At 31.6% G+C, this 16,985-nt stretch overlaps 1 protein-coding gene across 1 annotated transcript; it reads left to right on the top strand.

Annotated features, from left to right (window-relative positions):
* Positions 1-2,351: 2,351 nt before the first annotated feature.
* LOC143626676 (uncharacterized) lies at positions 2,352-4,966 on the top strand. The gene is made up of 2 exons (XM_077096680.1): positions 2,352-4,332; positions 4,471-4,966. Exons 1-2 carry the CDS (start codon positions 2,631-2,633, stop codon positions 4,581-4,583), a joined length of 1,815 nt encoding a protein of 604 aa, XP_076952795.1. The 5' UTR covers positions 2,352-2,630; the 3' UTR covers positions 4,584-4,966.
* The last annotated feature ends 12,019 nt before the right edge of the window (positions 4,967-16,985 follow it).

Here is a 16,985-nt window from a genome sequence, read left to right as displayed (position 1 = left end):
CACAATGTGCTTGGGAGCACTTTTCCTAGCACAAAGTATACTCCGAGTACATTCCTAGCACAATTTTTTATTTATTTATTTTTTTTGTACTAGCATAAAGTGTACTCGGAAGGCAAAGTGTACTCGGAAACAAAGTGTACTCGGAAATCAAAGTGTACTCGGAAAGCTAAAGCGTACTCGGAAGCAAAAACACTTGTGATTTTTCAATTTTTCACCGAGTACACAAAGTGTACCCGGAGATCAAAGTGTACTCGGAAGTACAAGTGTGCTCGGGAATACTTAGTGCTTTTTCATTTTCCACTAAGCATGCTCGGGAGCAAAAGTGTGCTCGGGAGCAAGGGTGTGCTCGTGAGTACTTGTGATTTTTCATTTTCTCACTTAACACCAAGCATGCTCGGGAGCAAAAGTGTGCTCGGGAGCAAGGGTGTGCTCGACACAAACTTGAGTTTTCTCTTCACAAGCATAATTGTTCAAGACAAAACAAAGTATGCTCGAAAAAGAGTCTGCTCGAATAAATAATAAAGTGTGCTCGAGACTTAAAGATAGTTTTCTTGAGAACAAAGGATATGCTCTGGGTTTCACAAAGTGTGCTCGAATTTGATGTGCTCGATATAAGATGTGCTCGAAATAACCTGTGCTCGAGCAAAACAAAGATGTGCTTGGGCAAAACACCTCCTGTGCTCGAAGCAACACTTAGTCATTTTCCATACTCGAGTCCAATCTTAATTTTTTCATAGTGTGCTCGAGACATCAAAACTTCATTTCTGCGTCATCAGTCACTGATTTGCCCTTGCAGAACCTGCTCGAATGTTCACTTTGCATCTGCTGCAACAAACAATTATGAAATTGCCTTTAGTACCTGTTCATTCTTGACTTGTACATTCTCCTTATCAGTTTGTACCATCGGCAATATTTTTCAACAAACATCTACTGTTTTTGCAGCACGAGCACACAAAACCCTAATTTTTCAGATCCAAAAATCAAATTTCGTAATCTGAAATTAATCACTATAGCCCTATCCAAGTCATCTCGAAATCAAAGAAACCTATCTTCATATCATAATCAACCTTTTCAGATCTAGAAATAATCAGATGAACAGTGTTGCCCTAAAACGAGCCAAATAACACTGTTACATCAGATCTGGACCGTTTTGACCCAATAAACATGAAATTGATGTTGGATCTCCAAACGAGTCATCAACCCAAACATCAATCCATATACTTTTCTCCAAATCATCAAATAATTTCAAAACCCCCAAAAATAATTTCAACGAACTTCATCGTTTAACGTCCATGGTGAATTCAAGAGCGAAATGAATCTGTTCAGCGGTTAGTCTGAACGATTCGGTAACCCAGGCTCTGATACCAATTGTGAGTTCCGAGCCCCGGTGCGGAAGCGTGAATAATATTGTCAATACCAATCAACGGTGTGGAGCTCGGAACTAGGGTTAGGATCGAATGTTACTCGGATTCACTCTTGAATGATGTTAGTTGGACGGATGAGGTGTATTGGGAGAGAGCCTGATTTGATTAACAATCAACAATAAAGTAGGATGAACAATTGTAATCAAAACACAAACAAGATAGAAAAGGTAGTATGAAATATTAGCCGAATGATTCTCATTAAGATGAAACACTCATACATACATTCATACATACAATCAATTAAGAAATATCTCAGCCGCCACCAGGAGAGCTCATCCTGGCGGCAGAGACTCTCTCAAAGGGATAAAACCCTAAATCTCACACATACACAATACAGTCACTCATACTAGACAAATGAATAAAAACATTTATTTATACTAGCCTATCATGACTTGGTGTTCAAGCCATCCACCCTTGGTTGAGACCAAAATAATATATTTTTCACCCAAAGATTAATTCGATGCGTCGGTCTAAAATATAAGTCCCAACAAGTTATTTTTTTAATTTTTGCAATTAGGTTTTAAATTTATAGTGTAATTTAGTGTAGTGTAATCGATTGTTTTAGTAGTGTCATTATGTTTATGAGTAGTAATTGTAGTGTAGTATAATTACGGCGTAACAAAAACTACAAACAACATAATTAAACTACATACAAAGAAATGTATTCGAAACAATTACTTACATAATTACGCTAATTGTATATATATATAATTACAATATTTGATTTGCATGGTTAGCACGTTTTTTAGTTTGTACGCTAACTTTCCCCTATCTATAATAAAATGTAAATTACTGAAATTGTCTTTCGAATATTATTTTTGTGAGGTATATATATGAATCGTTTTTTATTCACTCTTCCTTCGCATTTTCACGGGTCCACAACTCATTCAAACTATTGATCCCTATCATGAACACTATTTAATATATAGCTCTTCACAATCAAATACACACAATTACTTCCTTATATCTTGCAAAAGGGATCGATGTATCTTACACTACACTATATACTCCTTGTTTTTATTTAGGTAAAGTGAAGAAAGTTATATTGAAGTCATAAGGTTAAATACAGTAAAAGTCTTCTTTTGTTTGGCTCACTGCCACTTTATATGCTTGCCGACTCCACTAATCCTCTTTTTATATTATATGAAGTTAGTACTCTAATTAATCAAATCCAACACCAATACCACATCTTTCATACCTTCCCCCATGAGTTGCACAAACCCTACATGCTTCTTCTGCACCATGAAAGAGCAAAACATGGTGATCAGGAGATCAGGAATCAAGAAATGTTTCAAAGAAATGCTGTCAATTGATGAGCAAGAGCGTGTACTCATTCTAAGTACTTTATGGAAAATTTCCATGAATCAACCCGAAGATCCCGAGTTTCCTTCTCTGGGTATATTCAAATGCATGGTTAGCTTGCTCTATAAGAGCATCAACGACCAATCATGGGTTCTTGATGGTCAAAACATTTATATCCCATATTATGCAGCCCATATTGTGGGATCCTACACCATGAATAGTTTCGATTTTGCCGAAAAAGCTGTGGAATCCGGTGTTATTCCTCCATTGTTGGATCTTCTGAGAGGAAAGATGAGTTGGGTGGAGCAAAGGGTAGCAGTTAGAGCTCTTGGGCACCTTGCAAGCTATGATAGCACTTTTGAAACCCTCGCGGTTCATGAAGAAGAGGTCGTCAAGCTAACGATGGGTCTAGCATCAAGCTGTGGCGAGTTAGTCTTTAACGAGTTTGTAGCGATTAAGGACACAAACCGGAGGGTGAACTATCACAAGAACTTGATTACTAGAGGGGTAGGAGGGTTGGAAATGGAGAACAGAAAGGCTGAAGAATGGGCTAGCCAAATCCAGTGCTGGTCTCTTCACTTACTAAATTGTTTCGCCATTAGAGGTAGATCGATAGATCTAATTTGTAATCAAGATTTCTTGAAAGATTTGAGTTCAATGTGGGGTGGGCTTGTGAATCACACATCACCTTCTGGAATAGGTTTGATAAGAATCTTGTGTTACACACAAATTGGAAGAACAAAAGTTTCTGAATCAAAAGAGGTTATTGAATGTATTTGTAACCTCTCAAGGTCTTCAGATGATTGGCAGTATATGGGGATTGATTGTCTTTTATTGCTTCTCCATGACATGAACACAAGGTACACAGTTCTTGAAATGGCATCATTTTATTTATTGGATCTAATTGAGCTTAGAAAACTAGGAGAAAGGTCAAAAGTAGGCCAGAAAATCACAAAAGCATTGATTATTGACTTCAAGAATGGGAAATCAAGGATAAAAAACCCTGAAATTGATAGAAAATTAAAAGAAATATGGGTTACAAAAGTTGATAAGAATAGAAGAGAAAGATCAATGTCTGACGAGAAACTTGAAGAGAAAAGAGTCATGGTGAATCTTGTTAAACAACAAGCGAATCATAATTTTTGGTTAGGCGATATTGAAGCAGCGGTAAAGAAATACACCGAAGGTTTAAAGTTATGTCCCTTAAAACTAAGGAAAGAAAGGATTGTACTTTATAGTAATAGAGCTCAATGTTATTTACTTCTTAACGATCCAGATTCAGCTGTTAGCGATGCCACGAGAGCTCTTTCGATCTCAAAACCTACAAATTCGCATGCCAAAAGCTTGTGGAGAAGATCACAAGCTTACTATATGAAAGGGTTAGCTAAAGAGAGCTTGATGGATTGTTTGATGTTCATCAATGCTTTTGTTACTGTTGATAAGAGAAAACATGCAAAAATCCCTTACTATGCAGTTCATATGATCAGAAAGCTGATGGACATGACATGGTTTTTTGCGTCGGCGAAGTCAAAATTATCAAACGAAACAAACTCATCTAGCGATTGTAACAGCACCAACGAAGAATTCACTGAGGATGAGATGTCAGGTATGAGAGTACTCTGAATTACCTAGCTAACATCAATAAACCTGTTTGACATCAAAACTCAAGTGTAATATACCTTTAGTTAGAATATTGTGTTTATGGTGAAATATCATGAGAAACTTTGATTTCAAACTTTTGCAGGATTATATACAATTTTAGAGGAACCTGTGATCAGAAAAGACAATGAGGCTACCAAAAGAAAGGTGGATAAATATGGGCAGAAAAAGGATTCATTCATGGCTATATCAATATAACAAATATTAGGTATGCATCAGCAGCTTAGAAAAATGTTAGTGGTATCCTTTTAAGTTCTAGTTTATTAGTTATATATGTACGGAGCAATTTAATTAGCATCTGATACAGATTTACAAATCAATCTAAGTAGAATATTTTATGATCAACCTGAGGGTTTACTTTTCTAAGCTTCCCATCACTGTTCGTATGGTATGCATGTGAGAGGATGGTACAAAAGAGGACCACAATTCCATAATACCAACTAGATTGAAATAATCATTTTTTCTTTGATGTTCATATCATATTATATTATAGCTTTTATGGGTAATTAAGATGGGGTTTTATGCTATGACTTGATACTGATCTAAATCTTGAAGTCCCAAAATACAGTCATATTTCCACTGCACATCCGGCCAGTGATTCAAGAATTGCAATATGTCTAGCGTCTGTGTTTGCATGAGAGACTTAGAGTCTACTCGAACACAGTCTGACTATGTCTAACTTGATTAACAAAGTTTGACTTTGGTTTATGAAGTGGGTAATTAGGAATAACGAGTCACACATAGTGATAGCAAAGAGATGAGTTCGAGTCAAGTATTGGTAATCCAATTTCCATACCCAGCCCAATATCCGTCGGATATCATGCATACTAATTGGTATCGGGTATATCCGCTTGTTAAAAAATATTGGTTAAGATTTTTATGTACATTTCTTTTTCTTGCCCATTATAACTATTGTATAATTTTTATTTATATAAGAATTATTATAAATTAAAAAAAAATGATATATTACATACATATAAGCGTCATTATTATTTAATAAGCAATATCACTATAAATTTTATAAAAGTTATGTGTATATTTCACAACATACAATGTATAAATAAGGGTTTGTATAAAATATAAATGAAATTAACGTATTAATTGCAAAAATCAAGTAAAGTTATTATATATATAAGAAAAGTAATTATATAATTACATCATAAAGTAATTACATAATAACTCTATGATGTAATTAGATAATTGCTCTACTTGATTCTTACAATTAAAACGTTAATTTCAATTGTACGTTAACTTTCCCCGTATAAATAATACCATCAAATACATATAACAAAAGATTAGCTTTCATATAATAGACCTTCTAAACTAAACCATTAATAAGCATTAAATATATGTTTTCTTATTTTTAACTATGACAGAGCCCGTGTGATACACGGATGGTTAAAAAACAAAACGAAAAAATTAAATTTAATAATATACATAATAGCATATCTTATGGATTTATAAGATATAAAAATTTCCTATAATACATAGATTAGTAAAAATAATTTGTATTTATATTTTAAAAGAAATCAAAGGAAGATGGTAAATCTATACCAATTAAAAAAAAAGGGAAGGCTAACATCAATTTATCATTGTTGAGTTAGTAAGCCACTAACATTTTAAAAACAAAATAGTGAGTTCAATGTGAATGGTTTATTTAAATGACATGTGGAATTGTCTTTCTTTAATGGTATAGGTAGATACAGATTTTGTACAAATTTTATTTTAACTATATAAATATTTTAGTTTTTGCAATGGATTTTAGTGAACTACTTTGTTATTTTCTTGATTTTGACACGGGTTTTGCTACGAGTCTTTTTAAATTAAACCAAAAACTCCGGCAAAATATCCATAACAAAACCGTCGCAAAACGTGTGCATAGCTAATGCATAAGAAAATTGGGACCGGTTATGCTTGTAGCAAAAGTCCATAGCGAATACATGTTTTGTAGTAGTGATGCACGTGTATGTATTTTGTATTAGTGTGAGCCCGTGTATTACACGGGTAATTGTTAAAATTTTAAACTTTGACCATTAAATAAAATACAGTAAACAAATTGATCATATATTGTTAATACAATAACAATTAAATTAAAATTACATAACTAAGATTACACAAATATGTTACAAATAGGTAAAAACTTCCTTTTGAACAACATTTGTGATTGTATTAGTAGATATATATTGTTTATCAAAAATCAAAATTTTTAGTCCGACTCTTAATAAAGTAAAATATATGTCTACTTATAACTCTTGATATAGCTATATATAGTTGTTCGTGTGACAAAAAAAATTCTCCAAGTACATACCAACTCTAGATAAATGATAATATATATCCATCATACTAATAAAAAAAATATTCATACACATAAAATACCATAGCTTTTAATCAATCAATATGATGTAATTTGAGAACACCTCCTCATGTTTATTAAAAAAACATGATTATCTCAAAAATCATATACCTGAACTTTGATAATATAATTATCCTTAGAATCTTTATAATTTGAAATTGATTGATCATGATAAATTTGTTGTCATTAATATTTTGTGTATGACAAATTTTTAATTGACTTTACATTTTACAATTAAAAATTGTATAATCAAGCAACATAAAAACAAAAAATTTAAATATAATAAAGTGATTTTTTTTATTTCATATGAATGTAATTGCCAGGAAAATGAAAAATACATACTAACATTAAAACCATGTTCAAATAATAGTGAGTATTCTGAGTTAAAAGAATATTAGAAGATTTAAAGTTGCACTAAATAAATGTAATGATTTTTATTTATAATCGTTGAAAGTAGGGCTGCTACTTTTACCCGTAACATGAAACCCAACCCAAGAAAACCCGTGAAACCAAACTAACCTGACCCAAGAAACTCGAACCCAAGAAAATACTAACTCGAACCTGAACCGAAGTAATTCGGGTTGGTTCTTGGGTCCGGATTCGAGGTTTTGGGTCAACCCGAAAACTTTTAGTTTTAAAATCATATGTATTTTTAGGTATTAGAGACTAAGCCTTAGTCGCTGACGTTATCAGAATTTTGTCCAAGTTGATTGTTCTCATATCACATATTATGAATCAAATGTTTATTGTTTACCATTTTGAATATAAACCATAATAAACACTTTAATTAACACTTCAAAATTCACTAATCGTCTCTTGTCAATCCATATGGAGAATACTTATTATATGTAGTAATGGATTTAGTTGGAATAAAACTATAATTTTAATGTCATATATTGAATTGACTTAAAAGATAAGGGCCATATATGAAAATTGGTTGAAAAAGTGAGAAAGGCTATGGTATTGACAAGTGACAAAAATGGTAGGTTTTTATTAAAATACATAGATGTGTGTGAACTTTATGTGCATGCGTATGTATATGTACTTACATGTGATGTATATGTGTGTTTATGTGTGTATATGTGTTTAAGTATATATGTATGTATATGTATGCAGGGGATGGATCTTGCGAGAAGTGATATTACAGCGAGAAGTAAAGGTGTAACTACATTAATTCCTAATTTCACTCTCTTTCTTATGATGTTACCTACATGTATGTAGGTTGGTTGTATTTATGTCTTAGCTACACACATTCAAACCTACCTACACACATATATGCATGCGTACCTACACACATTCAAACCTACCTACACACATACAAACGTACCGAGCCACATTCAAACCTACATACATAAACACGTATAAACATACATACACATATACAAAAATACGTACCTACACGTACATACGCACCTACACAATAAGAAAAAGAGTGAAATTAGGGATTAATAGAGTTACACATTCACTTATCGCACTTCTCGCTGTAAAAAAAACTTCTGGAATGATCCAATACCTATGTATGCATGCATATGTTTATGTGTGAACATTTGTTTGAATATATATATATATATATATATATATATATTTAAGTTCAAGCTAGAGAGAAATGATATTAATGCGAGAAATGAATATGAGACACTGGTTTTATTTTAGGTTTTAAATATTTAAAAATAAATAAAAAAGATGTAAATACAACAATAAATGCAAACTCTCTCTCCAAATAATACAACTAATATAACCATAATAAATCTCACTCTAATTAATATATCTAACTACTTTAACTATAATAAGTAAAAAGATAAAAATATTATTTTAGTTTTATTTTTTATTTACACAATCTTCATGTTATTTAACATAAATACAATTTATTCATATAATACTATTTTTTTATATTAAAAAATAATTTCCACTCAATTTATTAGCATATATAAACGTGTTTTTTTAACACTAAATATCAAAACATAATATTTTTTTTTCAATTGGTATGCCTATAAAAATTATTTTTCTAAATAAATAAAAAATATCATACAAATGTGTCCATTAAATTTAAACAATAATATACAACCTACACAAAGTTATATAACCTACATTTTTTTTGAGTAATAAAAACGTACAACATACAAAAAACATACAACTTACATATGTAATTCGACATCAACAATTATATAAACTACTCAAAGATACACATATCCTAAACATGCAAATGTTATATGTTTTTTCGTATATAGGTTATATGTTTTCTTATTTTTAGAACATAAATAAGTTATATGTTTTTGTGTAGGTTGTATATTTTTTATTGACATTTAATGCAAACATATGTAAGATAGTTTTTTATATTATTCATCACAATGTAACTACGTGTTAATAGATATTGATATGTTGACTTTGAAGAAATTGGTTTTGAATAAAAAGAAATTAATGTATGAATAAATTGTATTTGTGTAAGATAAAATTTTCGTGTGTAGGTTATATGTTTTCGTGTGCTTGCGTATTTTATTGATGATGAATTTTGTGTGTAGGTTATATGTTTTTCGTTTGTAGGTTATATGTTGTCTTATTCTTAAAACAAGTGTAGATTATACGTTTTTGTGTAGGTTGTATGTTTTTTGTTGATATTTAGTACAAACACATGTAAAATAGTTTTTTGGTATTATTCATTATAATGTAAGTATGTGTTGATGGATATTAATATATTGAGTTGGAAAAAATTAGTTTTGGATAGAAAGAAATTTTAATGTATGAATAAATTATACTTATGTAGGATAAAAATTCAAGACATAAAAAATAAGTTATAAAAATAAATGAGTTTTTAATATTTTTCAATTATAATAATAATTTAATTAGTTATATTAATTAAATAGATAAGTATTATGGTTTATTAGTATTAGTTATATTAATTGAAGAAAGAAAATGATTAATACTTTCTTTATTTAGCTTTAACTAGTGAAAACTTAAAACAAAACTAGTGACACATATTCATTTATCGCATTTCTTATAGTAATATCATTTCTCTCTTGAACTATCCCCTATATATATGTGTGTGTGTGTATGTATGCGTATATGTTTGACTATTCGTATGTATATGTATTTGTACATGGCAAAAGTATGCACAAAAAATGGGTTTAGGAAAAGTATGCACATGTAAAAAATGTATAGGGAAAGTATGTGTTGGAAATGTGTAGGAAAAGCATGTGCTGGACATGTGTTGGAAAAATATATGTTGGAAATATGTAGGAATAACACGTGTCGGAAACCACTTGAATTTCTAAGTTGGAAATTTGCAAGGGAACTTTTGTGTGACATTTGTGATGATCATTGCCATCAGGAGCAACTCGTATTTCTAGCGGTGCGTGAAAACCACCTAAACCGATTATCTATTTGGCATCAAAGTTGGATTTTTCCATTTTAATTTGGTCGTTCGGTTTTAGGAATTTCACATCGTATTGAATGTTCCGTTTATGATTTATCCTTGAAAACAGTTGAAAAACCCCTTATAAAAGCGATGATTTTTAGGTTACTTAACTTGTTACATATTACATGAGTTCTAATTATTATAAGTTGGACTATAAATTTGATGGAGGTTTACTTTACAACACCATGCATAAAGTCGATCTTTAAGGTTTTGATTGTTAGGAAACTATCCATTTTTTATATTTTTATTGTAAGTTGTACATTTTTTTTATAAATCTCCAATAATATGAACCGTGAAATCAAACTAAGGCAAACTGGTAGGCACGTTTTTGCAAGGTTAGGTTTGGTTCAATAGTATTTAACGATTTGGTTTACAACGGTCAAAAACTGTTATTGTAATTTGGTTCACGGTTTAGTCAAAAACAGTTATCACACAAAGCACATGTGTTTGTGAGAAAATGAATCTTAAGTTATCTTATTCTTCTAATAAAGTAGAATAATGAAATATAAGTGTTAAGTTTACAATTAATTGTAGCCTAATTTTCACTCCAAATCTTCTAATCCCTTCATCTAATTCATCCTTGCTATTCATAGTTCACGGGTCAAAATTATTTTGTCAATTTGGTTATTAAATAGTTAATTTTCCTAATAATCTTTTAATCTCGTATCTCAATCATCCTACCAATCCATGGGTTATGTGTTAAAACCATTTTGGCAATCAAGTTATGATAGTGTCAGGAAATAAAAAGTAAAATATTGATTGAAGATCAAGTAGAAATATAAAAGTTAAAAAAAGTAGAAAATAGGCAAGAACAATTTTTTTCTACGGTTAGTTTATTCCTTCGATGTCCGGTTTTTTCTCATGGACGTTATATGTCATTATGTTGCATTATTCAGAGTAAATAACAAATATGATCTAAAATTATTAATATTGGATGATGATGGAATATTTATTATAAAACAACAAATTTTGTATATAAAGAGATTTTCTCAAATTTATAATTTTGAGATTCTAGAATTATTATTGTTTTTAAAATATATATTTCATTTTCTTTTTTAACCTTTAATTTTGTTTATACACTTGTTCAAAACTAGTAATAAAATAAATCATTAATTTATTTTAGCTCAAACAATTTTTTTTAAATGTAAAAATAGTAGTTGAAATACAATGTTTGTTATACTTGTCTCTCTCCAACACCAATGTAAATGAACCATGCACGTATAAATGTGGGTTTGTGTATTCCAAGAATGTAGATGGGCCATGATGGCAATATGCGCTTACACATTGTTTTCGAAAGCTAGCTAGTTAATGAAATCGATGCGGAACATGTCGGTCGGGTCATTGTTGTCTCCAGTTTGCGATGCGTATGAGTCGGTAGATCATCTGATTATTTCTTGTGGCCTAGCGCAAATGGTTTGGAGCTTGATATTGCAATGGTGTAAGGTCCCCTCTTTCAGTGCTCGGGATTTAGTGGAATTGTGTAAGTATTCGACATTCTCTAAAGATAAAGCATGCGGTGTGTTTGGTGTCAGTTTGGTGTATTCACAATGGAACTCTAATACACGTGACCGGTTTAGTGGAAGAAATCAAAGCAATGGGTTATCTTTGGATAAAAAATAGATTTAAAAATAGTGAATTATCGTGGAAGGATTGGTGTAAATTTCGAATATAATTCATGTATTAGCTCGTTTATCCTCGTAGGTGGTAAGCCTTTGTTGTAAGTGTGAGATCTTGTGTACGGTGGGTGTTCTTGGTGGTGTTCTAGCTCATTGCTAGAATTTTTAATAAAAATTCTTTTGTTGACTATTTAAAAAAAGAAAATAAAAAATGAAATAGATCAGTTTGCGTTTACGAGCTCTACCCTTCCAAATTTAATCAATTTTCACTTCAGTTTTCCAATACAAAAACCTACACTTTTTTGCAAAAAGGAAAAAGAAAGAAAAAAAAAGATTTCATTTAAAGGACTAAAATAACAGTTTTGTTTTACATACATAGTTCAAGGACTCTTGTTACTCTTTTACGACACAAAATAATTTTCATAGGAAATACAATATCATTTGGATTTGAACTTGGATGGAGGTAGACGAATTCTTTTTGACTTTTGAGTAATTTTCTAGAGAAAGTTCTTTTTGACTTTTGAGTAATTTTCTAGAGAAAGTGAGGGTCCCCTCAAAAGCTTTAAATGCAAAGCAATGGTGGGTATATGGTTCGGTAAATTTGCACTAAGATGCTTAAAAGAAAGTAATGATTTTTCTGTGTTCTTTATCGGTAAACCTAGTCCTATATGTAGGCTTTGCATTATGAGAAATCAGCAAACGACACATGCTTAAGAAAGAAAAATGCAGTTACACAAATTTTGTTTCATGTCCGAATTTGATTCGCGAAGGAACCCTAACATGTCCATTGGTCACATCATCAGAAACCCGAAAGGATTCAAACCCTATCTATGTAGCATCTTTGAACTGGGGCATTGTGGCGGGAACATAGTGGTAACTCGATAGGGGTAACATCCCGAAACTTTCGGGCCAATTTTGTAAATTTTATATAGTTGAAGGACTAAAAATGAAAAATCTGATTCTCAAAACCATCACGATACGCGAAGAACACTCACATTAATCGAGAAATGGTTAGTGTCGACATATTCGACGACCATATCCATTGGTCAACCACGATACGTGATGTCCACGTTAAGCAATAGGGGATACACGTCGAACCACGTGTTAACACGTGGCACAATGTGAGAGGCAACGTGCCATCACGTGGCAGCACCCTGTGTTGCTAAGTCATTGCGCCACGCGATGACCAATGAAACAAGCCATCACGATACGTGATGGATTGTGAATTTTTCCTATAAAAAGGGGGAGACGGGGCTCTGCCCAAATGCATCCCACACACACAAACATAATCTCGGGAATCGTGCCCTAGTCATGAAGCTCTGAAGTTCCGACGGTTTAACTTCTAGTACGCGATGTATGGTAGAAGTGTTGCTCGTTCAACCTTAGGGGTCCAACTCCAAGTACGTGCGCAAGGTCTGTGGTAACTCACAAACATAAATAAGTGGAAGTACTAAATCATAACAAAGGTGTGTACGACTTATATTTTTATAATCTTAAACATTAACGATTCTTTGATACAAAATGTTTGCATGGGATTATGGATCCCTAAAATTTTACTATATGCTAGTATTCAGGCTAATTATACGTGTGTCTGGATCCTTACATATGTGGGCAGAGGGTAGGCATACCCCACCACACCTAGTACCATGTCCTGATTCATTGAGCCATTCTATAGGGCTGTGAGGGTTGGACTATTGTTTCGAATATGAACTAAAAGTTTACATAACAATGTTTTAGCGTTAGTGTGCTCACCAACATGTGTTGCTGACGTATTTTATAAACCGTTTTACACGTAATGAGGAATAGAAGTTAGAGATGGTAGCGATAACTATTAGATGATCTGATGACTCAGATATATTTAAACGTTAAAAGATGTAAATTATTGTTTTTTATGTTAAACACTTTATTTACCAACTATTGGGTATTTAATTCCCGACATTTTGAATATAAAATTATTAAATGAAAGACTTCCGCTTTGCAATCTATACTCTGAATTATTTAAAAACTGCTACCATTGGTCACACCTAGGCCCATAGAGCCGGGTGTGACAATAGGTATCAGTTCGTTACGGTACCGTCAACAGAAATAAAGTATGACCAAGGTTGAAAGCGGAAGAAATGTTATGGTTAAAAGTGAAAAAAGTTTTTTTTTGTGACTAATAGGCGAAAGTCTAAAATATTTGTAAAAAGAATTGAAAGAATAAAAGTTTTATACAACTTGTAAAAGTATAAAATGTAATGGTGTAAAACTTTGGTCACAAAACTTAGAACAACAAATTTCTAGTGTCAAAAGTAAAAATAATAAAACTTCCTGAGTTGCTTTTTGTAGTGTTTAAGGTCCTAAATTTGAGACTTATGCACATCATATTAAACGAAGGTTTCACACGATTAACAATAAGCAAAAGTTCAAGCTTAGCAAAAGTTCAAGCTAAGAGAAAGTGTGCTTGAACAAAACGAAGAAGAAAGTTTCGCTTGGATTGTTAAATGAAAGAAGGTTGAACTTGAAGAAAGTTTAACTTGAAGATACTTTTATCTGCTTGGACCATAAACAAAACAATATTTGATTTGTTAGTAGACAGGTTCACTTGAGGATACAAACAAATGTATCGAATGAATGTAGCAGGTTGAAGTGTTGCACAAATCTAGTCAGGGGAGAACGTGTATATTAAACGTTTCATATAATAAGCAACCATGCATATATAAATGTTTGTAGGGTTTATTTGTTAGTCATCATGGGTTCTTCATTGTAATATTAAATTCACAAGTAAACCAATATACAAGAAATTGATTGAAAGTGCTATATCATGTTCTTAATTGTTTTTGATTGTTACACCTATACCATACACGATTGGTTGGATTCCACACCCCGGTTCGTGATACAAACAAATTGTTGATTGTCATATTTAGGACCCAACATAGCGTAATTATGTTGTTTAAAACTGTAGAATAATAATTACTCTAGTTATTTGTATATGCAGAAATTTAATTTCATATGTATTAGATTCCACCCTTATAAAACTAAATTTTATTCCAACATAAACTCTCTCATATTCCTTCACTTCCTAGTCTAAGGCTCTTCACATTTTTCAGCATCTTCAGTCTAACATGATGTTAAGTCAAACATGTATGTTTCTAAACTAAGACATTTGAAGACTTCAGTTTAAATGTTTTATACTAAGTTGTTTAATTTAAATAGTTAGGCTAAGTTGCAAAACAAACCTTGTGTAATCTTTTAAACCTTATTAAGAAAAAGGTGGTGCATATGTTAGTATTAATCAGTTAACCATGTGTTAGGATACCATATTTAGTTACATCTCATGATTCCGCTTCAGTGGGAGAGGGGGGGGGGTATGAAATTGTAGTGGGAGATCTGAATTCGTAATTACGTACGTTGCACAAAACTGGGCACCGAAGTTGTTAACAGTTTAGAATGTTTATACCGAAATAATTAAAAACAAGGGAGTCGACTCACTTTTCCCAGATATTACGTCAGCACTACATTAATTTCTTCCATTTTTTCTTACTTATTCCCGAATTTTCCTCGTATATGAGGGAGTTGTTCGTTTTTCTCTCATTCTCTCCATTTTGATTTCTGCTTAAAAAAAAAATGTATAACTTAACACTAATTAATAAAATTACAAAAACTCACAATTAAATTAAAATGAGACATTTTATTAATTAAAAAAAAACAATTAGTAAATTTGTTCTATTACTACAAATGCTATATATCTTTTAGGACTTTTATATGATAAAAAATACTACTGTATAATGTATAACAATAAGTATTCTTAATTACGTGAAATTAATAAAAAAGATCTTTGTTAAATAGCCATATGTTTTCTTAGCATAATATTAAAAATACAAAAGAAAATACATATTACAATATTAAAACAATGTAACAACCATGACTTCGTTGATCCTAACAAGAAGGAAATAGATTATTGTCATATGATCTCGGTAGGAACATGTTAATGGAAGTGGAAAGGCAAAAGAACAGGTTGTACAGTATCAAGTTGAGGATAGGAACACTTGTTTCTCTTCTAGCAAATATGGATGATGAAGCATGGTTGTGGCAAATTAGGTTAGCTAATTATCAAAGAAATAACTTGGAAGAATCTAGTTCAAAGAATTCCAAATATAAGTCATGCAAGAAAGATTTGTGATCCATGCATGATAGGAAAACATATTAGTACTCCATTTCCTAATTGGGCTTAGTTTAGGTTGTTAATACCCATAGACATGATCTATGGAGATCTACTTGTTCTTATATCCCAACGGTTGAACCTAGCAAAGAACTAATGATCAGAAACACAAAAACTGATGGATTAAACTTTAGTTGTTCTTCATTATGGTTTAGTCACATTGTTTCTCCCAAAACATCTGACCAAGTCAAACCATTGATATAATTAAATGAAGACAAAACAATTGCTTGTTAAACTATTAAAGATCTATAAGGCTGAAGACAAACAACTGATGGATCAACATAAGTTGTTTCAACAAGACCAATAGTTTTCATAGGATTCTTTGATACATAGAGGTTTACTTTAGTTCATTAGTACTTTGTAACAAGATTGATTAGATGTTTTAACCTTTTGTGCTCATCGTAGTTTACCACTTGAAGAAACTGAAGAAGGTAGTATCTTCTTCATTAACACTTTACACATCACACATTCACCTGATCAGAGTACTATTGTACTGAAAATCAGTGAATGATGAGCTAAGGTTTGGGGGGGGAGGGGGGGGGGGGGAAATAGATTGTAATCCTCTGGTTATAATTAATGAAAAAATTTTCTTCCATATAAAACCTTTAATACCTTGTTAATTTTTTATGCTAATATACTTTGATAAAACTAATTGATTCATAATTCAATATGAAATCAATTAATGTGTTACTAATATGTTCAAATGATTAGATCAGTTGTTTACTATTCTATTGGTGAGTTTCTTGTGTTCATTGTTATAGCTTAGTCAAAATGATCCCTACAATTGGGATCAGAGCTTTGGATCTTTGAAATTGAATAAACAATTAATTCAGAAACAAAATTCTAAGCTTAATTTGATAAATCAATTTGTGGAATCAAGTATTAAGCAATACTCTGTTGTTTACTCTGTTTTTGGCGAAAAACCAATAAGAGTGAGATCATCTCTTTCGTACCTGATCCTCATAACACTGGTTAAATTTTGAAACCACCCATGTTGGTTCGAGGCCCATATAACATA

This window comes from Bidens hawaiensis, unplaced genomic scaffold (assembly GCF_021521415.1).
Source record: "Bidens hawaiensis isolate Kalapana, Puna unplaced genomic scaffold, B.hawaiensis_p1.1 tig00004477_1, whole genome shotgun sequence".
In the NCBI taxonomy this organism is placed as follows: domain Eukaryota; kingdom Viridiplantae; phylum Streptophyta; class Magnoliopsida; order Asterales; family Asteraceae; genus Bidens; species Bidens hawaiensis.
Note: the sequence above shows the minus strand (reverse complement) of the source record. Positions and strands in the feature narration are given on the sequence as shown.